This window comes from Dipodomys ordii, unplaced genomic scaffold (assembly GCF_000151885.1).
Source record: "Dipodomys ordii isolate 6190 unplaced genomic scaffold, Dord_2.0 Scaffold66, whole genome shotgun sequence".
NCBI lineage: Eukaryota > Metazoa > Chordata > Mammalia > Rodentia > Heteromyidae > Dipodomys > Dipodomys ordii.
In genome coordinates, this window is record NW_012267282.1 from 3099847 (window position 1) to 3121378 (window position 21532).

Genomic DNA, 21532 nt, shown 5'->3' on the forward strand with positions numbered 1-21532 from the left:
CCATATCCTAGCTATTGTGAACAGTGCTGCAATAAACATGGAGGTGCACGTGTCCTTGTATATTGGTTCCTGTTGTTCAGGGTAGATGCCTAGAAGTGGTATGACTGGGCAGAGACCCTATTTTTTAAACAGGGCTGTGTTCTGCAATTGCGGGAAGGCATGAATTCGGGGGGATTGTATTTGATGATGGTAGGAACAGGACTCTGTAACCAGGTGCCTGAGCTTGAATCTCGGTGGGGTCACTGCCTGGACCCAGCAGGGCTGTGAGCCGGTGTGCACCTCCCAACAGGAGGCCTGGTAGCCGGACTCAACTTCTCACAGGACTCTGCCAGACTGGTTCCTGTGGCAGGGCCCTGGGAGTTGCTGACCCCAGGCCTCAGTTCCGCGTTCCCGCTGCCTGCAGGCATGTCGGAGCGGGAGCGGCAGGTGATGAAGAAGCTGAAGGAGGTGGTGGACAAGCAGCGGGATGAGATCCGCGCCAAGGACCGGGAGCTGGGCCTGAAAAACGAGGACGTGGAGGCTGTGAGTGGCGCCCCCCCAGCTCCTCCCTCCTCTTCCTTCCTCCTCCCAGTGCCTGTCCTTGGAGGCCTCAGCCTGGACACTGACCCTGGGCAGTAGGAGGGAATGCGGTCCCATGGTACCCCTGGCCCCCAGTACTACCTCTTGTGCCTCTGGAATCCAAGCCTGAGTTAGAAGAAGGTTCCTCAAGGCATGTGACTTCCCCGTTGGGCAATTCAGCATGGTATATCAATCCTAACAAGACCCATAGGTCCATCTGCCATAACAATATGTGAGTAACTACAAATTGCCCGTCTCTGGTGTCATCATAGTCCTTAAATACGAACAGATTTCTAACAGGGTCCACCTGAAGGCGTGCAGTGTGCAACCTGAGCCACTGTACACGGCGACCCTGCACAACAGCACTCTTCTCCCACAGCTACAGCAGCAGCAGACGCGGCTCATGAAAATCAACCACGACCTGCGGCACCGGGTCACCGTGGTGGAGGCCCAAGGGAAGGCTCTGATCGAGCAGAAGGTGGAACTGGAGGCAGATCTGCAGACCAAGGAGCAGGAGATGGGTGGCCTGCGGGCGGAACTGGGGAAGCTTCGGGAGCGGCTGCAGGGGGAGCTCAGGCCGAAGGGAGAGGAGGAGCCGGAGGTGAGTGGGAAGCCGGAACTGAGGTAGTGCATGAGTCACTAATCACACGGTGTCACATGCTCCCACTTCTAAACACAGACCCAGGACAGGTGAAAGTGTAGAGATGGCCATAGCGTTGCTCCTAAAGCCCAGGAGATGAGCTGGGCGCCGGTGGCTCACCTGTAGTCCTAGCTACTCAGGATGCTGAGATCTGAGGATTGGGAGAGAGAGAGAGAGAGTGAGTGTGTGTGTGTGTGTGTGTGACAGAGAGAGAGAGAGAGAGTCAGTGAATTTCCACACCACCTGCCTTTCTTGCTCTGGTTATTTGATACAGGGTTTCTCTTTTTGCTTATCTTTCTATTTATACTTCCCACTGAAGCTGGGATGACAGGCATGACCCGCCAGCACCTAGCTTTTTTTTTTAATTTTTAATTTTTTGCCAGTCCTGGAACTTGAACTCAGGGCCTGGGCACTGTCACTGAGCCTCTCTGTGCTCAAGGATAGCACTCTGCCACTTGAGCCATAGCACCACTTCTGGCTTTTTCTGTGGTACTGAGGAATCAAACCCAGGGTTTCATACATGCTAGTCAAGCACTCTATCACTAAGCCACCTTCCCAGCCCCCTAGCTTTTTATTTTATTTTTTTTGTCGGTCGTGGGGCTTGAACTCTGGGCCTGGGCGCTGTCCCTCAGCTCTTCAGCTCAAGGCGAGCGCTCTACCGCTTGAGCCACAGTGCCACTTCCGGTTTTCTAGTGCGTTTATTGGAGATAAGAGTCTCATGGACTTTCCTGCCCGGGCTGGCTTTGAACCACGATTCTCAGCTCTCAGCCTCCTGAGTAGCTAGGATTACAGGCGTGAGCCACCAGCGCCCGGCCCCTAGCTTTTTATTGAGCTGGAACTTTTCTGCCAGGGCTGGCTTTGAACCATGATCGTTCTGCACGACTAGCTGGGAGGGCAGGTGGGAGCCACCATGCTCAGCTACATCTGAATTTTCTAAGAAACAGTTCAGGCCCCAGGGTGTCACAGGAACACCAGAGCCAGACCGGCCTGAGTTCAAGTTCCAGTCCCCAGCAGCTGCCAAGCACCCACCTGTCTGGACACAACATGACTGAGGCTTAGGTTCTGCCTGGTGGGCCTGGAAAGTCCCGAGTGTGACCAGAGCACAGTTGTCCCCTCTGCTGGACCAGCTTCCGCGGTGGGCACTTCTGTGAGCCTGGTGACTGGGAGGCTGGGCCGCAGGGGAGAGGCCCAGGCCCCAGGCTGTTGCTGTCGGTGGCCTCTGGATGGCTTGTCAGCCTGTCTCCTGGGCATCATGGTATCTCTGATACCCTGGCTGTGCCCAGACAGGCTCCAGGGACCAGCAAACAAGGGCAGGAGCCTGGCTTGTCAGAGATAACCCTGGCCACCCTAATCCTCGTGGAATGACCTGGAAGGGCCGCTGACCAGCCCTGCTGCCACCTGAGGAACAGGCTCAGGCTCTCTGGCCAGGCCTGGGCGGCCCCAGGAGTGCCCAAAGTCAGGGCTGCCCCACACCTGTCTGGGACTTTCCAGGCTCTGTGGGGATCAGAGCCAGCCGTTCCCAGAGGAAAGAACAGGGGGCCCTCCTTGTCCAGGCGGATATATATCAAGGAGGCACCCCAGCCCGGAGGGTTCAGAGCAAAGAACCCTGAAGTTGTGCAGAGTGCCCTTAGAAGTGGGGAGCTGGGCTCTGTAGCAGGACCTTGTGGAAGGGAGAGAGCGAGGGAGGGAGGGAGGGAGGGAGGGAGGGAGGGAGAACTATGCAGGGGCCAGAAGAGGCTCTTTGAGGTGAGGCCATGCCCCTCCCTGAAGTGTGGGCACCCTGTGAGGTAGCCATGCGGGGAGAGGCTGCCTGTGCCTGGCAGCCTACCTGGGGCAGACCCTGGGTCCTGTGTTACCCTGGGGTTGTGGGCGCAGGGGTGCCCCGCCCCGTTAGTGCGGTGTCTCCTTATCTTGTAGATCTGAGAACCCGGAGGAGGCGCCCAGCATTAAAAGTCAGGGAGCAGGGCAACCCGCACCGCTCCTCCCCTGCCCGCCCCCACCAAGATGACCATAGTTCTGAGGCTAGCTCCCTGCTGAGACTGCGCAGCCTTGTTGCTGTCACCTGATCTGCCTGGCTCCAGGTGTCGCCTTTCAAGTGCCCCTTCTCAGAACAGTCTGTCCTCCAGCCCAGGGCCTGCGGCCCGGGCTCTGTCTCCAAGAGACCTTGGCCTAGGCCTCACCCCTGTTCTGGCTGGAGTCCCCACCTCCCCTGCCTCTGTAAGGCTGAGGGTGGTTGACATGTGTATTCCTGCCCCTCTTGCCCCCATTCCAGAACTTTCCTAGAGCTGGCTTGGTCTTTATCTGCTAGTGGACTATGGAAAATTGGAAGGGAGAGTGAGCCAGCGCCGTGGACGTGGCCGTGGCCGGCTGACACGGGCAAAGCCTCCCTCACTGTAAGGAAAGCACAGAGCCAGTGGCTCTTGTCTATAATCCTAGTGACTCCAGAAACAGAGGTCTGAGGATCTCAGTTCAAAGCCAGCCTGGCAGTAATGTCTGTGAGGCTCTTTACCTCCAATGAACCTGCAAAAAGCTAGAGGTAGAGCTGTGGCTCAAGTGGTAAAGTGCCAGCCTTGAGGGAAAAAGCACCCAGGTCCTGAGTTCTAGACCCAGGACTGGCATCTCTCTCTCTGTCTCTGTCTCTCTCACACCCCCCCCCCCCACACACACACATACACACATACACAGAATAAACTTCTTTTTTTTTTTTTTTGGTCCAGTCGTGGGGCCTGAACTCTGGGCCTGGGTCCTGTCCCTCAGCTCTTCAGCTCAAGGCTAGCGCTCTACCACTTGAGCCACAGCGCCACTCCGGCTTTTTTCTTTTTGCTTATGTGGTGCTGAGGAATCGAACCCAGGGCCTCAGGCATGCAAGGCAAGCGCTCTACCACTGAGCCATCTTCTCCGCCCCAGAATAAACTTCTTTACTTGTCTTTTCCTACTGTTTCCTAAAAAGATGTCCCTGTGGAGAGGAGGCCGGGCAGGCAATGTAGTAGGATGCTGGGTGGCGTGTGTGTCCCATGGGAGAGAAGCCCCTGGGAAGCGACTGTGTGTGACTTTATGTCAGATGACCAGGAGCGGAGAATTGTGTGGGGCTGTGGTCTTCCACCCACTTGAGCCGCAGGAGCAGAGAGGGGGCAGGTTTCTGGGCGGGGATTAGAGGCGGGTGCTTCTTCACTGTGGATGGCTTTGACTGAGCCGGTGGAGGCGGGACACAGCCCTGCTGTTGAAGGGGCCGCTGCATCCACCTCCGCAGGAGCCCAGGCTACCTGCAAGGGCTTTAAATAAAGCAGGGCCCTGAGCAAGCTGCCCACGTGCAGGGGGTGGACGGTGACAGTGTGTGCCCACGCGCAGGGGGTGGATGGTGCAAGCTCCGTCAGGATGTAGAGTGGGTGCCGCCACTGGAGCTGCCAGGAATTCATTAGCAACATCTCTGCCCCCTCCAGATGGAGCCCAGTGGAGAGGAGGGCGTCTCAGATGCGGAGAAGGCGGCCCTGGATCTCAAGGACCCCAACCGCCCTCGGTTCACGCTGCAGGAGCTGCGGGACGTGCTGCATGAGAGGAATGAGCTCAAGTCCAAGGTATTCTTGCTGCAGGAGGAACTGGCCTACTATAAGAGGTAAGAGTCCTGGGCTGGGACCTGTAATCCCTCTGAGGGAGGCAGAGGCAGGAGGATCATGAGCTGAGGTCTACCCAGCATGTTAAAAGCCTAAAACCCAGTCTGAAAATAAGCTAAAGCAAAAAAGGGCTGGGGTGTAATAGAGCATTTGCCTAGCAAGTATGGGGCTGTTTAAAATCATATAATCATAAATAATACAATTCAATAAATAATAAGTAACACAATTTAAAATAATAATTAAAAAAATAAAAGCTGGGTGCCAGTGGTTCACGCCTGTGATCCTAGCAGCTTACAAGGCTGAGATCTGAGGATCATGGTTCAGAGCCAGCCCAGGCAGGAAAGTCTGTGAGACTCAAAACTACAATTTACCACTAAAAAGCCAGAAGTAGAGGTGTGGCTCAAATGGTAGAGCCCTAGCATGGAGAAACAAAAAAGCTCAGGGACAGTGCCAAAGTCCTGAGTTCAAGCTCTAGGAATGGCAAAACAAAACAAAATTTAAAAAGCCAGGCATCAATGGCTCACGCCTGTAATCCTAGCTACTCAGGAGGCTGAGATCTAGGGATCATGATTTGAAGCCAGCCTGCCCAGGAAAGTCTGTGAGACTCTCATCTTCAACCTTAAGTACTTTCAGGACATCCCATTAAAGATTTGCTCAGTGGGCCGAAGGGCGGCCCCCTCCTCTGATCGGCCATGTTGGTCATCTGGAGGCCAGACCTTAGGCAGGTATCTAGACAGAGGTCACTGTCACCTTCAGGGGTCTCTCCAAAGTATACATCTTCATCAGACCATTCCCTTCTGGAATGTTCCACTCTCAGAAGTTTTGACTGATTGGTCTCACACCTCTTAACTCTTCCAGCGAAGAATTAGAAGAGGAAAATCGAATACCCCCTCCTCCACCCATGGCACACCCGAGAATGTCCCCCCAGCCGGAGTCTGGGATCAAGCGACTGTAAGTGACTCTTTCAGCACATGGCACATGGCTGGCTCTGCATCTCCTGGGGTTAGCTCCTGAGTCCCTGTTCCCAGGGGCTCTGCCTTTCCCCTGCCTGGATGTTGAGTTCTTTCTGGGATCTCTGGGCAGAGGCTGGGGCAGCTGGGGGTGGGGGGGGCTGTGGCTCATGCTCAGAGCTTGCTTGAGTTTGCAGCCTGTGGCTCTGGAATCAAGGACAGCAAGTGGGGCTGGGTAGAGGACTTGTGCGGCTTAAAGGCTGGAAAGCTGCGTGTGCATCTAGCCAAGTGTGCATTAGTGACAGATACGTGTGGTGGGCCCTGGTACTGTGACCAGAGTCCCCCTCCGCTCAACAGGCCCTTTGCTTTCCAAGGAAAAAGTGCAGATCTAAGGCTGGGGATAATCTCCGGGGGTTCCTGGACCCCTGCAGGCTATCAGATAAAGGCCTGTGGTCTAGTTGAATGGCTCCAATCTGAAGACTTACTGTTTACCTACTGTGTAGCTCCATTCAGCTTCTAGGTCCTCCCCATCGTGCTGGTGGGTGGCAGTGATGTCCTTAAGGAATCCGAGGGCCAGGATTTGAACCAGGCACCCTGGCCTTTGCAGGATGGCCTATTATATTCTCTCAGCCTCAGGCCCCCTACTTTTCCCATGACAATTATAGAATAGATCTCAACTACAATCCTAGCTACTCGGGAGACTGAGCCCTGAGGACCTTAGTTCAAAGCCAGCTTAGGTAAGGTAGATAAATCCTAGAGATTCTTATCTGCAATTCCCCTTGCTCCCCCAGACCTGTGTCAGCAATGTGGAAGACTGTCAGCTCAGGAGTCAGACTTATTCTATCTAAAACTAGGTCAGATTCCTTGCCCCCACTCCCAATCAGATTCACAGAAAACAGTCAAGTTTCATTGGCTCTGATTCCATCACATGATCAACCTGAAACCAATCACAGGATAGCACATTGTCAGGTCTATGTTTATATTGTCATCCCTGAAGCTTAAAATAACTTCTTATTTATTTATTTACTTAAATTTTACTTATTTTTTTTTTTTTGTCTATTGTGGGGCTTGAACTCTAGGCCTGGGCGCTGTCCCTCAGCTCTTCAGCTCAAGGCAAGTGCTCTACCACTTGAGCCACAGCGCCACTTCCAGTTTTCTGGTGGTTCATTGGAGATAAGAGTTTTATGGACTTTCCTGCCCAGGCTGGCTTTGAACCGAGATCTTCAGATTTCAGCCTCCTGAGTAGCTAGAATTACAGGCATAAGCCACTGGTCCCCAGCTATTTATTTATTTGTCAGTCCTGGGGCTTGAACTCAGGGCCTTTTGCTCAAGGCCAGCACTCTACCACTTGAGCCACAGTGCCCCTTCCAGCTTTTTCTAGTTATGTGGTACTGAGGAATCAAACCCAGGGTTGATTTTTTTTTTTTTGGGGGGGGTCTGGTTGTGGGGCCTGAACTCTGGGCCTGGGCACTGTCCCTTAGCTCTTCAGCTCAAGGCTAGCACTCTTTTTTGCTTATGTGGTGCTGAAGAATCGAACCCAGGGCCTCATGCATGCAAGGCAAGCGCTCTACCACTGAGATACCTTCCCAGCCCCTCTGGGGTTTTATGCATGCTAGGCAAGCACTCTACCACTGAGACACCTCCCAGCCCTATTTATTTATTTGTTGGTCCTGAAGCTTAAACTCTGAGCCTGGGCACTGTCTCTGAGCTGCTTTTGCTCAAGGCGAGCGTTCTTCCACTTGAGTGACTTCTGGATTTTTTTTTTTTTTTGAGTAGTTTATTGGAGATTAAACTTTCTTGCTTGGGCTGGCTTCGAACTGGGATCCTCAGGTGTTAACCTTCTGAGTAGCTAGGATTACAGGTGTGAGCCACTGGTGCCCAGCTAACCTAACTTTTTATTTTATTTTATTTTATTTATTTATTTTTGGGTCCAGTTGTGGGGCCTGAACTCTGGGTCTGGGTGCTGTCCCTCAGCTCTTCAGCTCAAGGCTAGCGCTCTACCACTTGAGCCACAATGCCACTTTGGGCTTTTTTCTTTTTGCTTATGTGGTGCTGAGGAATCGAACCCAGGGCCTCAGGCATGCAAGGCAAGCGCTCTACCACTGAGCCACCTTCCCATCCCCCCCCCCAGCATAACTTTTTAAATTAATTCAGTTCCCATGGATTGAAATTGGCCCCGTGTGATCCGAGTGCTAGCTTCATCTCAGGGGGTGGGAAGGCCCTTCAGTGTTAGTGTCATGAAACATTTGTAATTGCTTCCAAAACTGGGCTGTTCTGACTTAAGTGTTCTATTCCAGTACCCTTATTTTAGATAGGGTAGTTAAAGTTGGGTCTTGCCAGTCTTGAATTGGGTGAAATCCAAAGAAGAGCCATCGGAGTGAGCCCCCAGGTAGAATTCTGCCTACACTAGAAGAGGCTAAGTGTCTGCCCTGCTTTTCCATATGGCTCCACTTGCCTTTTGCCTGTCCTCTGGTGGATGGGCGTGGGCTGGGGCTCTGAGCCTGGCACGGGAAGCAGATGGAAGGGAGGAGCCCCAGAGAGACAGACAGAGACAGGAGAAAGAGCGGCGGCCAGCCCCTCCTGTCCATGGGCACAGGTGGTCAATCCTGCGGCAGCCCGGCCTCCGAGAGGGTTGCTGGGGGAGCCAACTCGCACAAAAGGCTTTTGACAGGCGCTGTGGGGACACTGGCTGCCTTTGTCCTGAGCTGCTGTCCTGAGCTGCTGCCCAGAGCTGTGGCCTTCGAAGCCTAGGCTGGGAAGAGTCCAGGCCAGGGACGGGGCTTCCTGGGGAGAGCTGGCTTGAAAGTTCTTAGGTGGCTCAGCACACCGTCCTCCCCTCCCCCTTTCGGTCTGTTTGGTCTCTTCCTGTGCTTTGGGCAGTGTCAGCTCAGCTCTCTGCCCCTCCCCCAGGGCTTTCCCCACCTCTCACCCCCCAGCAAGTAGTAATCATCACGGAGGAGGACTGAAGGCCTCACCAGCAAGGAGCACTTGTGCGGGGCAGCTGTCCCGACTTCTCACATGAGGAAACTGAGTCCCAGGGCAGCCCCTGGATTTCATTTAGACTAAGCTGGTACTAGCTGGGAATGCTCAGGGTCAGGCATCCCCCCCCCCCCGCCCTGCTGCTTTCCGTCCATACCTCCCCAGGTCCCCAGCCCTGGCTGCCTGCCTGCGTCCCTTATCTCAAAGGCACCACGAGCTAGAAATGGCACAGCCGGCATTTCTGAGCTGAACACAAGGGAAGCAGAAACTCCTGCTGCCAGTCAAAACAGCATGCCTGCCGGGCATCCAAGAATAGCGGGTGACCCTTCAGCGCTGGCCAAAGAGGGTGGACTGGTGCGGCCCAGGAGGGTCATGCAGGGGCACCAAGTGACCACCCTGTCCCCAGGGACCAGCAGCACCTCCTTGTGTTTTGGCCTCACAATCCCCTCCCCCCCACCAGTGGCCTTCTGCCAGGCAGGGGCAGGAGGCGGGTAGGGACACTGGAGGGAGGCTGCTGGGGGGCCGCAGGGGGGCCTTGGCTTAGACCTGGATTATAGAACTGGAAAGGGTGGCTTTGGTGCAGGCGGCTGCCCCTAAATGGTGGCAGGGACAGTGCCTTCTGTCCCTGTCCTCCTCCCCGCCGCCGCCCCTCCTCCAGCCAGCAGGAAATAGCTTCTCACACCGCCCCTGACTCTTCTGGAATGCAACTTGCTAGAACTTCATTTGGTTTGAAGCTTCCAGAAACACTGGGTGGGGAGACAGAAGTTAAAGCTAGCTACGCCACCTCCAGAACACGCGCGCTGGGCCACACAGACACAGAAGGGAAGTGGCCGTCGCTCTGCAGCTGGCACCTGCGGGAAGGGACTGCGGTCGGGAAGCCCTGTGGGACACACACACTTCACTTGGCTGGGATACTCCAGGTGACAAATCTGGCCCCTGACCAGGCCCCAAGCGAAGCCCAGCAGTCCAGGCAGAGCAGGTTATCTCTCCAGGCAAAGCATCCATGCTGGGTCTGAGCGGCTGCCAGGCAGGGACGGTGTCCTGGCACAGGTGGGTACAAAGAAGGGGGACGTGGAGCCCCTGCAAGCCACCCGTGCCCGGCCATCTGGCCTCCGCGGATTGAGCCCATTCACTTAGCAAAAGGCTCTGGGAGGCCTCCCACCTGCTGTGAAAGGCGAAGGCGCTGAATCCCCAGAACCCGACTTTACACTTTTTTTTTTTTTTTGCCAGTCGTGGGGCCTGAACTCTGGGCCTGGGCGCTGTCCCTCAGCTCTTCAGCTCACTGCCACTTGAGCCACAATGCCACTTCTGGCTTTTTCTGCTTATGTGGTACTGAGGAATTGAACCCAGGGCCTCATGCATGCAAGGCAAGCGCTCTACCACTGAGCCACCTGCCCAGCCCCCGACTTTACACTCTTTAGAGCAGACAGCAAACCCGCTTTTCAAGGCGAGCGAGCCCTGGGGCCTGGCAGGCGTCTCTTCAGCCCTGCGCTCAGCACAGGGTCAGGTGACCATTGAATGAGGGTCAGGGACACAGTGTCTCTGCTTCCGGTCCTTGTCCTTGTGTCCTCGGCTGGCTGTCACCTCTGCTGTGGGCGCATGGAGACATGGAGGAGAGCCAGCGGTCACCACAGAGCTCCTAGAGCATGCTGGCCTCCCCCTTGCCCACGCCAGGCCACGCTGCCCTCGTGGCTGTCCCACACTCTATACTTCCTTGGGTGACAAGCAGCTCAGATGTCACACATGAGCTTAAGCAATGTAATGTAATCCATAGATCATGGCTCTGGATGCCAGAGTCCAAGATCAAGACTGCGTGCAGGAGAACCTGTTTGGGTGCTCTGCTCTTTGGGGGTTTGCTGGCCATCTTGGGCCTGTGGGAGAGGAATGTCACCCATTTCTGCCTCTGTCACCGCATGACACATGCGTGCATGTCTGTATCCAGATTTCACCATTTATAAGTAAGGGTGCTGGTTCTCTGCTAGGGCCACGCTCTGCTGTGACTGCTTCCTGTTTCCCCTCCGGTCACATGCAGGGGTACTAAGGGCACGGGGAGAGGGACGCAGGTCACTCTGCGGTGCACCCCTCAGCCGGGCTTCCTGGTCATGCCTCCTCTGTTTTTGTCTTCTGTGTCTCTCTGGACTTCTGGACCAGGATCTTTACAGCCATCTTGCCCATGGTGGCGGCTGGACTGATTGTAGATGACCCTGCGCTGCAGCCCGCCCGGAGACTCGTTTCCCTTGTAGGCACTGTGTGGGTTTGGGCTTCCGGGTGAGCCGTGCCGGGGGTGTGTGCGGCTGCTGCTGGGGCTGCATGGCGCTCGGCCACCTGTGTGTTGGCATCTGCAGATGCCTCTCATTGTGTTTGACCTACACGAGTGGAATTCTTGGCACTGTCACCGATAATTCTTTTTGTCTCTTCTGTTTCCCTTCTAAAAACCACCTTGCCCATGATCCAGTAAAGAAGGTTCTATAAGTGACGGGTCAGTAACCCACGCCCGGGTCCCGAGTGGCACTAACACTGTCTCTGATGCCCGTGCCATGCCCGTAGCTTTCTAAACTGCCTGGTCTATCAGGGGTCGGATGTGGGTCCATTGCCGTGGGTGTTGGGGCGGGGGTTGCCATCTCTGTGTTGGTAGTGCTAACTGGCTTTCCTGCTCCCTTCAGCCAGGTAGAGGCAAAACCTAACACACGTGGCTGCTACTCGGGGCCAGCTCATTCCCCAATCTCCCCATGCAAAGCCAAAGCATTCACACACATGCCGCGGGCCCTGTGCCTTCATTGTCAGGGGCCAGGAGAATTTCCCTTGTGTACTTGGTGTGCCCTTGCCACCTTGGTCTACATTAGCTGTGCTGGGGAACCACCTACAATGATGCATCTTAAGGGCTTCAGCATTAAATCTACTTTTGAAAGCCCAAACGGACCTACTGTGTCTCTCTCATAGCAGAAATCTGTCCCATGATTTAATAATAATGACCATGAAATCTAGGCCTTACTGTGCTGCTTCTGTGACTATATTAATGCATAACTATTGGAATCAGGACTACTGTTCATTTCCATCCTGTCATCTTGAACCCCACACAGGCCCTCAGGATCGCTTGGTAGAGGACCTGCAGGGCCAGGACAGCAGCCCTGTGGTGCGGAGTTCACACTCAGCATGCGCAAGGCCCGGGGCTGCGTCCCCAGCACTGCAGGAAAGGAAAGATGTGATTGGTGTCATGAGAAGGACCCCAAGTAGTAGGCAGGTGGAACCCCCATACATCCACAGTACACACACACACACACACACACACACACACACACGCTGCTCACGTGACCTCCCAGGTGCTGAGATAAACGCCGTGGGGGAGGAAGCCCCTCCTGTGACCCCATCATCCCCAACTTCCCCGTCGTGAACCAGTTTGCACTTAGACTGCTGCTATGTCCCTGGAGTTGCAAGAAAGAAAGAAAAAAAGGATCTGCACAGCCCAGGGAAGGCTCTCATTTCTCTCTTTCTCCATTCCGAAAGGTTTAGCTTCTTCTCTCGGGACAAGAAGCGCCTGGCCAACACGCAGAGAAACTCACACATCCACGAGTCCTTTGGCCAGTGGGCAAACACTCACCGAGACGACGGGTACACGGAGCAAGGGCAGGAAGCCCTGCAGCACCTCTGACCTGTGACCTGTGACCTTGGCCCCCTTGGAACCAGACGTGTCCTCAGCCTGTGTGGCATTACTGCCTCATGCCTCTGGGGGCAGGAGCACCCTCAAAATGGACCTCAAACAAACTGTCGTTGAGGATGGACCTTGGAGAACTGATGCCAAATTCTAAAGAAAGGTTTATTTATGTCCAGGGCTATCACCGTTTCTAATAGATGCCTCTGACCCTTAGGATATATATTTAATAGTCCTGTGAACTGAAGCCAGCTATTGCGTTAACTTTAGTAACCAACTTCTTCCAGCCAAATATATCACTCGCCGTTCTAATCGCTACTTGACTTGCTTTGTATAGGTTTAGTATAGTAGAGGTTTCATGGGCGCCTTTGTTGTGCTTGAGCTGGAGGCAGCTTTTCATGATCGTGAGATTGTCAGGGAAATCGCTGTTGCACAGGATTGATCGACTGGACACAGGGTGAGCAATTCCAGCTCCAGCACTCACGGACAGGATGCAAGTCCCCCTCAACACTGCAAGAGGCAGCAGCCGCGCCCGAGCAGGCTGGCTTGGGCCCGGCTGAGGAAGTGTGCCTTGCAACCGCTTTGGGTTAGCACTGACCAAACATGCCGAGAATGATGCTGCGACAGTTCTTGCGTGCAGTTTTCTTTTCCGGCATCCTCCTTTCCTTTTGGCATTCACCATGTGAAATACTTAGTCCCCTGCAGAGAAGACAAATCTCCCAAGAAAGCTGGGGGTGGGGGGTTCTGAAACTCCTACCCACAGAATACAGGGTGGGGCCTTACTCAGTGCATTCTGTTAATTTGCTAAAAAAACCAGGTGAAGCCAGGCAGCACAGCACACACCCATATGCTCAGAACTTGAAAGGCTTGAGGAATGAGGATCAAGAGTTTGAGGCCAGGGGCTGGGAAGGTGTCTCAGTGGTAGAGCACTTGCCTTGCATGCATGAAGCCCTGGGTTTGATTCCTCAGCACCACATACACAGAAAAACCCGGAAGTGGCACTGTGGCTCAAGTGGTAGAGCGCTAGCCTTGAGCTGAATAGCTGAGGGACAGCGCCCAGGCCCAGAGTTCAGGCCCAATGACCCCCCCAAAAAAAAAACCCCAAAAACCAAAAAGCTGGATGCTGGTGGTTCACACTTGTAACCCTAGCTACTCAGGAGGAAGCCATCCTGGGCAGGAAAATCCATGAGACTCCTAATGTCCAATCAACCACCAGAAAACCATAGCTGACACAGTGACATCCACCTGTCATCTGAGCCAGGACAGGAAGCCAAAAATAGTAGCTGGGAAGGCCCTGTCTAAAGTAGTCAGAGCAGCCAGGCACCAGTGGCTCATGCCTACAATCCTAGCTACTCAGGAGGCTGAGATCTGAGGATCGTGGTTTGAAACCAACCAGGGCAGCAAAGTCTTATATCCAACCAGCAAAAAGCTGGAAGTGGCACTGTGGCTCAAGTGTTAAGAGTGCTAGCCTGGAGGTATGGCTTAGTGGTAGTGCTTGCCTAGGCCCTAAGTTCAAATACTAGTACTGATGCACAGATGCATGTCCACTGAGGAAAACCCCACCAGCCCCGGGGATTAAACCCAGGACTTCACCCATTCTAGGCAAACAGCCTGCACTGGGCCACACTGCAGCTCCTGGCCACCTTTACCGGTCCTCCCAACAGCTAACCAGTGTTGCCAGTTTCCTGAATACCCTCCCTGAAGGTTTATGATGCGCTGGCCTTGCACAGCACATGTGCGCGAGTCCCTTCTCCATGAAGGTGACAGCACGATGCACACAGAGCATGTACACTGAGGCATGTTGGTGCTGACTCCGCACTGGTGCACGGCAGTGGTTCTCAACAGAGGGCATTCCTCCCAGGACGCGTGGCAGGCGGTGCCGGGAGACTGTGGAACAGGAGGCCATTTGGGTAGAGATCATGGATGCTGCTAAGCTTCTCACAATGTCAGAGAGCTGCTTGCCCATGGTGCGGGGCTGAGGAGCCCTGGTCTAATGTATTATGCACCTTATTGTTTTGCCCATGGCCTGCCTCAGATTTTGATCTATATAGGTAGGCCCTTCAACTTAAGCCTTCTACATAGCGGGGACAAGGTCACACCCACACTCAGCTTCTTTGTTGAGATGGAGTCTTGCCAACTTTCACCCAAGCTGGCCTTGAGCCAAAAATCCTCCCAATCTCTACCTCTCAGAGCTGGGATTGCAGGCCTGAGCCACTCACTGCTCCCAGGAGTAAGTGTGGTTCAGGCCTTACTCAAACTCACAGAAACAACCAGAGGGCAGATATTAAGAAAAACAAGTGCCATGAGAACAGGCTGTGATCCTGTGGATTTTTTTTTTTGCCAGTCCTGGGACTTGAACTCAGAGCCTGGGCCCTGTCCTTGAGCTTCTTTTTGCTCAAGGCTAGCACTCTACCACTGGAGCCACAGCACCCCTTCTGGCTTTTATCTGTGTATGTGGTACTGAGGAATCGAACCCAGAGCTTCATGCATGCTAGGCAAGCACTCTACCACTACTCCACATTCCCAGTCTCTGTCTGGGATTTCTGACCCCTCCTGCTCTCATTTCACTCCCACTTCTTCTGTGGGATTTATCTTTTCAGACGGCTGGAAGTGGGCCATGGATCACAGCCCTGCAGACTGCCCTTTTATCTTAAAGCCAGCAACAACAGAAAAGAGACCGTCAGCAGTGTTTTGTGCATGAGTGTGCACTTTTGGAAAGGAGCTGTGGCAGCTGACCTCGGTGTTGAGGCTGGCATCTGGTATAACTCTCCCAGCATTCTCCTCAGATGCATTAAAAAAAAAAAAATTGTGGCTGCCGGGGCTAGTGGCTCACACCTGTAATCCTAGCTACTCAGGAGGCTGAGATCTAAGGATTAAGGTTCAAAGCTAGCCAGGGCAGGAAAGTCCGTGAGACTCTTTTTTTTTTTTGAGACTCTTATCTTCAATAAGCCACCAGAAAACCATAAGGCGCACTGTGGCTTAAGGGGTAGAGCTGAAGAGCTGAGGGACAGCGCCCAGGCCCAGAGTTCAAGCCCAAGACCAACAAAAAGAAAAAAAAAAAGTTGTGGCTAGGAATGTGGCTCAGGGGTAGAGTGCTTGCCTAGCATGCATAAAGCCCTGGGTTCTATTCCTCAGTATCCACATAAACAGAAAAAGCCAGAAGTGATGCTGTGAATCAAGTGGTAGAATACTAGCCTTGAGCAAAAGCAGCTCAGGGACAGTGCCCAGGCTGAGTTCAAGCCCCCTGACTGGCCAAAAAAAAGTAAAAAAAAAAAAAAAATTGTGTGTCATGGGGCTTGCACTCAGGGCCTGGGCGCTGTCCCTGAGCTTTTTCACTCAAGGCTAGCGCTCTACCACTTTGAGCCCCAGCGCCGCTTCCGGTTTTCTGGTGGTTCATTGGAGATAAGGAGTTGCATGGATGTACCTGCCCAGTTGGCTCTGAACCACAATCCTCAGATCTCAGCCTCCAGAGAAGCTAGGATTACAGGCGTGAGCCACCAGCAGCAGCTAAGATGCATTTTTCTATTCCATTTCATTCAGCAAGCCCTGGGTCATGGGGATGAAGGAAGAAGAGATTCAGCTTGTTCCCATCACAGCAGGGTCTCGGGGGTCGGGGTCAGTGTGAATGAAGGGTTTCAGAACATCTGGCCTGTTTGGCATGCATTTCAAGTACAGAGGAAAAATCAGACCAATTGTCTCCTACCAAATGAAACGAGCATGGCAGCCCTCACAGAGGCCTCTGGACAGCTGCGGTAACTATAAAGTACTGTCCTGGCTGGGGATGTGGCTCCGTGGCAGAGCTTTTGCCTAGTATATACACACCATGGGTTCAATCCCCAGCACTGCAGAAAACAACACCATATACTTTGAACTGTGGAGACGACAACCCATAATACCTGTGTGGAGCTGGGTAGCAGACAGGCACGCCCACCTCCCAACCTCCACTTATTTTATTGAGCCAATGGGAACACAGCACATAGACAATTCCCCAGTAGTGTCCTCTGCAGCCGCGCGGGGCCTCTATTTGCTTCTGTCCCTCTTCTCCCTCCCCTTGCCCCTGTCCTCTCGCAGGCCCCTCTCCCTGTCCCAGTCGTTTTCAGACCATACCCTGGCTGTCTCTCTTTCTTGCCACCTCTTCTCGCGACCCCTGTCATGGTCTCGGTCCCTGGTCCTGTAGTCCCAGTGTCTTTCCCTGGACCGGGATCGCTCCCGCCTCTCCCTCTTCCCATCTCGGTAGAGGTCATTCTTAACAACTGGCAAGTTGATAGGCTTTCGGAAAGGCCGATCCCGTCCCCCAAATCTCAGCTGCCCAGATTCCTTTTTCCCACCCAGCCCACCCCCCAGCCGCCGCGGGATCCAGCCACGAAGAGTCCGCTCCAGCTCATAGTCCACAAATATCTCGTGCTGGTCGATCACCAGGCCGTCGGCATCGCGGTGGGCCTTCAGCAGCGCCCGCTCCTCCTTGTACTCGATGAAGGCGTAGCCCTTGGAGAAGCCAGTCACCAAGTCCCTCACCAGCCGCAGCCGCCGGATGTCACCATAGCGGGAGAAGACTTCTTTTAACTTGTCCTCTTTGGTCTGCAAATTTAGTCTGGCCACAAACAGGGTGAGGAGCGGGTCTCCAGTGACGCCCTTGTTGGGCACATACCGGGCCAACATAGCCCTCCACACGGCGCGGTCATGCGGGTCTTCATCTGTGCCATCGATGCTGCCAGCTTTAAGTGGGTCATATTCCTTGGCGATGGGCATCCAATCGTTCATGTTCTAGAAATGTGACAGGGGGTGGTGGCTATCATCAGCTCAGGCCTCCCAGGGAGTAAGAGGCAGAGGTAGTATGGCTCAACTCCAGCGTACCTTTCAGAGCTTTGAAATGGTCATAGGGATCTGAGGGTGGAGCTCAGTGGGTAAACCTTTGCCTAGTTACACAAGGGACTCTGTATTCAAGCCTCAGCAAGCACTACAAACAAAATAAGATAAACACTTCTTTATCCACTAGGATTATAGATAGCTTACTATCTATAATCCTAGCTACTGGGGAGGCTGAGCTTTGACACTAGTCAGCCCAGGCAGGAAAGTCTGTGAGATGCTTATCTCCAATTAACCTGCACAAAGCCAAAAGCAGAGGTATAGTTCAAGTGGATGAGTGTCAACTTTGGAGAGGGAGGGAGGGTGGGAGGGACTTTAAAACCCAGCCCTGGCAGGAAGTCTGTGAGACTCTTGGAAATGTGGTTCAAAGTGGTAGAGCTCTAGCCTTGAGCAAATGTTATTAGAACAGTAACCCTCTGCATTGAGTTCAAGTCTGATGGGTAACCCCCAACCCCCCCAAAAAAAACTCCCCACTAAACCATTAGATGTGAACTTGTGTGATTTGTGAAACGTTCCTCAAACAATGGTGATACTGATGAAAGCTAATGACAACTTGTAGAATAGAGCTCTGTGCTGAGTCCTGAACAGGGTGCTCTGTGCTGAGTCCTGAACAGGGTGCTCTGTGCTGAGTCCTGAACAGGGTGCTCTGTGCTGAGTCCTGAACAGGGTGCTGAGTCCTGAACAGGGTGCTCTGTGCTGAGTCCTTCATAGGGTGCTCTGTGCTGAGGGAGGGAGGGAGGGAGGGAGGGAGGGAGGGAGGGAGAATTTTCTAGCTCCAACAATACTGGAACACCAGAAAAAAAAAAAACTGGGCTGGAGTTTATGACTCAAGCAAACAAGAGGCTGAATTCTAACCCCAATATTGAAATAAATCTAAGCATTACTAAGCAATATAGATCGCGTTTTGTTCTTTGAATGCTTTTACTTTTTTTCAATCTCCTTAGTTCATTTTCCCAAATGCCACAGTAGAATAAGCTTTCCTACAACAATGTCTAGGGTTTTACATTCAGCTTGTAGTTTCATAAGGGCTGGGATGAGATATGAGAGATAAAAGAACGAAACACAGCGAGCGTGGTGCAGGCTCACGCCTGTAATCCTAGCTACTCAGGAGGCTGAAATCTGAGGATCACGGTTCAAAGCCAGCCCCGGCAGTAAAGTCCATGAACCTCTTATCCCCAATGAACCACCAAAAAGTGAAGCTGGAGCTCAAAGTGGTAGAGCATTAGCCTTGAGCAAAACGGTTCAGAGACAGTGCCCAGGCTGTGAGTTCTAGCCCCACGACCAACCAAAAGAGAGGGGGTGGGGAGAGAATGATAAGGTTGGGACAGGTAACCAGCACAGACAAAAGGACATTAACGGGACTTTTTTTGGGGGGTCGGGGCCTGGGCGCTGTCCTTCAGCTCAAGGCTAGCGCTCTACCACTTGGGCCACAGCGCCACCTCCGGCCTTGTCCTTTTGCTTATGTGGTGCTGAGGAATCGAACCCAGGGCCTCACGCTTGCGAGGCAGGCGCTCTACCGCTGCGCCACCTCCCCAGCGCCGCCAACGTTAAGCCCATTCAATTCAAGCTTGAGCCTCTTACCTGTGAAGAGCGGGCAAGTGACAGGCGCTGGGGCTCTGCGGCCAGTGTCTGCGCGCCGACCGCGCCGCTGACTCCCAATCCCCTGGCTATCCGCCACAGCACAGAGAAAGCTGTTTTTCTTTGTACCTTCACATCCCAGGGACGAAAGCGGAAGACCCGGCCTCAGGGAGCGGGGGTGCGCAGGCGCCGCGGACGCGAAGGCGGAAGTCCGGGCGGTGTTGCCGCGCTCGGTGCCCCTCCCGGTGCGGTCTCGGCCAGGGCCTTGGTTCCGGCCCCCGGAGGCTGACTCCTTCGGCCGCCCGCCTCCCCGGCCCTCCGACCCAGCGCTCGTCCACGGTTCCCGCCGCGCAGCCCTCGGCACGGCGGCGGCTCCCCCGCTCGCCGGGACGGGACGGAGCAGTCCTCACCCCGGTCGCAGCCGGCCGCGGCTCACTTTGCTTTTCCGATCGAACCTCCCGCAGCGAGCCCCGACCCACGCGAGCGTCTGCCTCGGCGGAAGAGCGCGCTGCGGAGGCGCCGAGCGGAGGCCCCGCGCCCGGTCGAATCTGCGGTCGGCCCCTGCCAGGCGGCCGCCGGCGAGGCCCGGGGCTGGTCGCCGCGCGCCTCCAGCGGAGCTCCCGGGACGCCAGGAGCGCCTGGAACTCGTTTGGGGACCTTGCGGGCGCTTGTTGTTTGACAAACTCAAAACTCCCTGCAAATTTGAATTTCTTGCAAGTTTCCAAGTGACCTTTTTTTTTTTCCAAGCCTCTGCCATTAGGAGCCCGGAGAAGAAACATTATTTTCTTGCTTTTCTTTTTCCTTTTTTGCCGGTCCTGGGTTTGAACTCTGGTCCCGGGCGCTGACCCTAAGCTGCTTTTGCTCAAGGCCTGCGCTCTACCATTGAGCCACAGCGCCACTTCCGGTTTTCTAGCGGTTTATTGGAGATAAGAGTCTCTTGGACTTTCCTGCCCCGGCTGGCTTAGAACCTGGTCCTCAGATCTCAGCCTCCTGAGTAGCTAGGATGACAGGCGTGAGCCACCGGCGCCCAGCTAGGGTAGTAGCAACTTTTACACCAGACTGGGAAACCATAATCCTTTCTGTTTCTCCACGTGTGGAAGGTTACCATGACCTGAAAATAGTGTAAGGGATGAAGATCCCCTCAGCCCTCTGCCTCTTACCCTGCTGGAGCGCAGAGCCTCCTCCCCGCCCCTTCCCGTGCTGCCCAGCGCCTGGCGGAACTTTCCACTCTGCCAGCCCCCACCCATCTGCACTTCTATTTTAGGTGTCCACCCGCCCACCTACTTGGGCTTCCCAGTTTGCTACTTCTCTCAGGTCTTACTCAGTGAACTCAATGGAATCATATTTCTGAAGTTATTTTTATTTTTTTAATTTAAAAGTAACTATCTATCGTTGGGATTTTTTTTCTTTGCCAGTCGTGGGGCTTGAACTCTGGGCCTGGGCGCTGTCCCCGAGCTCCTATCAGCTCAAGGCCAGCGCTCTACCACTTGAGCCACAGCGCCATTTCCAGCTTTTTCTGCATGTGTGGTGCTGAGGAATCGAACCCGGGGCCTCATGCATGCAAGGCAAGCGCTCTACCAGTGAGCCACCTCTCCAGCCCCTTTTGCCTTTTGTAGATGCTGGTGGTGCGTCTTGAACTCGGGGCTGGCGCTGTCCTTGAGCTTTTCTGTTCAAGCTGGTGCTCTACACTTGACCCACAGCGCCACTTCCACTTTTTGGGGTAGTTTATTGGCTTTCCTGCCCGGGCTGGTTTCGAACCCCATGCTGAGGTCTCAGCCTCCCGAGTTGCTAGGATTACAGGCGTGGGCCCCGACCGTGGGGATCCGCAACGCCCGCCGCGGGCTGCGCCCCCCCTCCCGCCCCACGCAGGCCCGCGGCTGGGAAGTTCCAGGGGGAAGGAAGTCCCCGAGTGCGGTCTCCCCTCCCGGCCTCACCCTGCAAGTCCCGCCTCCGTCTCCATGGAAACGCGGCCTCTGGAGGCTGCCGCGGGGGCGGGGCCCCGCCTGGCTCCACCCCCGGCCTGCGGGCTCCGAGGCCCCGGCCGCCCCCAGCGCCCCGCGGCCCGGTCTCGGGCGCCCTCCCTGCCCGTCGTCCTTCTCCGTCCCCCGCCGCATCCGGGGGGCCGCTGTCCCGCCTGGCTCGGCCGGGACGCTGCCCCCTCGGCCGCGCCCCCTGCGCAGCGGCAATTTCTCCGGGCCCGGGGGAAGTGACGGGCCGGGACTCATGGAGGAGCCCCCGCGCCGCCAGGGCGAGGAGGGCGGCGCGGAGGAGGACGAGGCCGGCCCCGAGGGCGCCCTGGGCAAGAGCGCCTTCCAGCTGACGGCCGAGGACGTGTACGACATCTCCTACGTGGTGGGCCGCGAGCTGATGGCGCTGGGCGGCGACCCCCGCGTGGCGCGGCTGCAGTTCACCATCGTCCGCGTGCTGGAGATGCTGGAGGCGCTGGTGACCGAGGGCGGCCTGGCGGCCGAGGCGCTGCGGCGGGAGCGGGACAGCCTGCGGCGGGAGGTGGAGGGGCTGCGGAGCGGGGGCCCTCCCGCCGGCGCGGGGGTGAGTGCGGGGCGGGGAGCCCGGGAGGGGCCGCTGGGGGGGAGCAGGGTGACACTGGAGGGACCACGGTGACAGTCAGTGGACGGGAGCAGAGTGACAGTGGGTAGAGCTCGGTGACAGTGGATGGAGCAGGGTGACAGTGGATGGAGCA

The 21532-nt window shown here is 55.1% G+C and overlaps 3 protein-coding genes across 4 annotated transcripts in view; 2 read left to right on the forward strand and 1 right to left on the reverse strand.

Moving 5' to 3' along the window:
• Positions 1-13008, forward strand: part of Rilpl1 (Rab interacting lysosomal protein-like 1) — a 21703-nt gene extending 8695 nt beyond the window's left edge. Inside the window, exons 2-6 of the mRNA XM_013023053.1 lie at positions 290-522; positions 938-1159; positions 4639-4811; positions 5668-5760; positions 12243-13008. Coding sequence (XP_012878507.1) covers positions 290-522; positions 938-1159; positions 4639-4811; positions 5668-5760; positions 12243-12387 — 866 coding nt within the window. The 3' untranslated portion in view covers positions 12388-13008. The remainder of the gene's footprint in view (positions 1-289; positions 523-937; positions 1160-4638; positions 4812-5667; positions 5761-12242) is intronic.
• Positions 13009-16277: 3269 nt separating this feature from the next.
• On the reverse strand, positions 16278-19233 carry Snrnp35 (small nuclear ribonucleoprotein 35kDa (U11/U12)). 2 transcript variants are annotated; one of them, XM_013023102.1, is made up of 2 exons: positions 19217-19233; positions 16278-17151 (listed from the first exon to the last, which is right to left on the reverse strand). In XM_013023102.1, the coding sequence occupies exon 2, from the start codon at positions 17146-17148 to the stop codon at positions 16408-16410; it is 741 nt and encodes a 246-aa protein (XP_012878556.1). In that variant the 5' UTR covers positions 17149-17151; positions 19217-19233; the 3' UTR covers positions 16278-16407. The 2 variants fall into 2 exon arrangements, with proteins under 2 accessions (XP_012878556.1, XP_012878555.1); XM_013023101.1 differs by lacking the exon at positions 19217-19233 and adding an exon at positions 18835-18956.
• Positions 19234-20852: 1619 nt separating this feature from the next.
• Rilpl2 (Rab interacting lysosomal protein-like 2) overlaps positions 20853-21532 on the forward strand; it is a 12178-nt gene continuing 11498 nt past the window's right edge. The window contains exon 1 of the mRNA XM_013023171.1: positions 20853-21381. Coding sequence (XP_012878625.1) covers positions 21055-21381 — 327 coding nt within the window. The 5' untranslated portion in view covers positions 20853-21054. The remainder of the gene's footprint in view (positions 21382-21532) is intronic.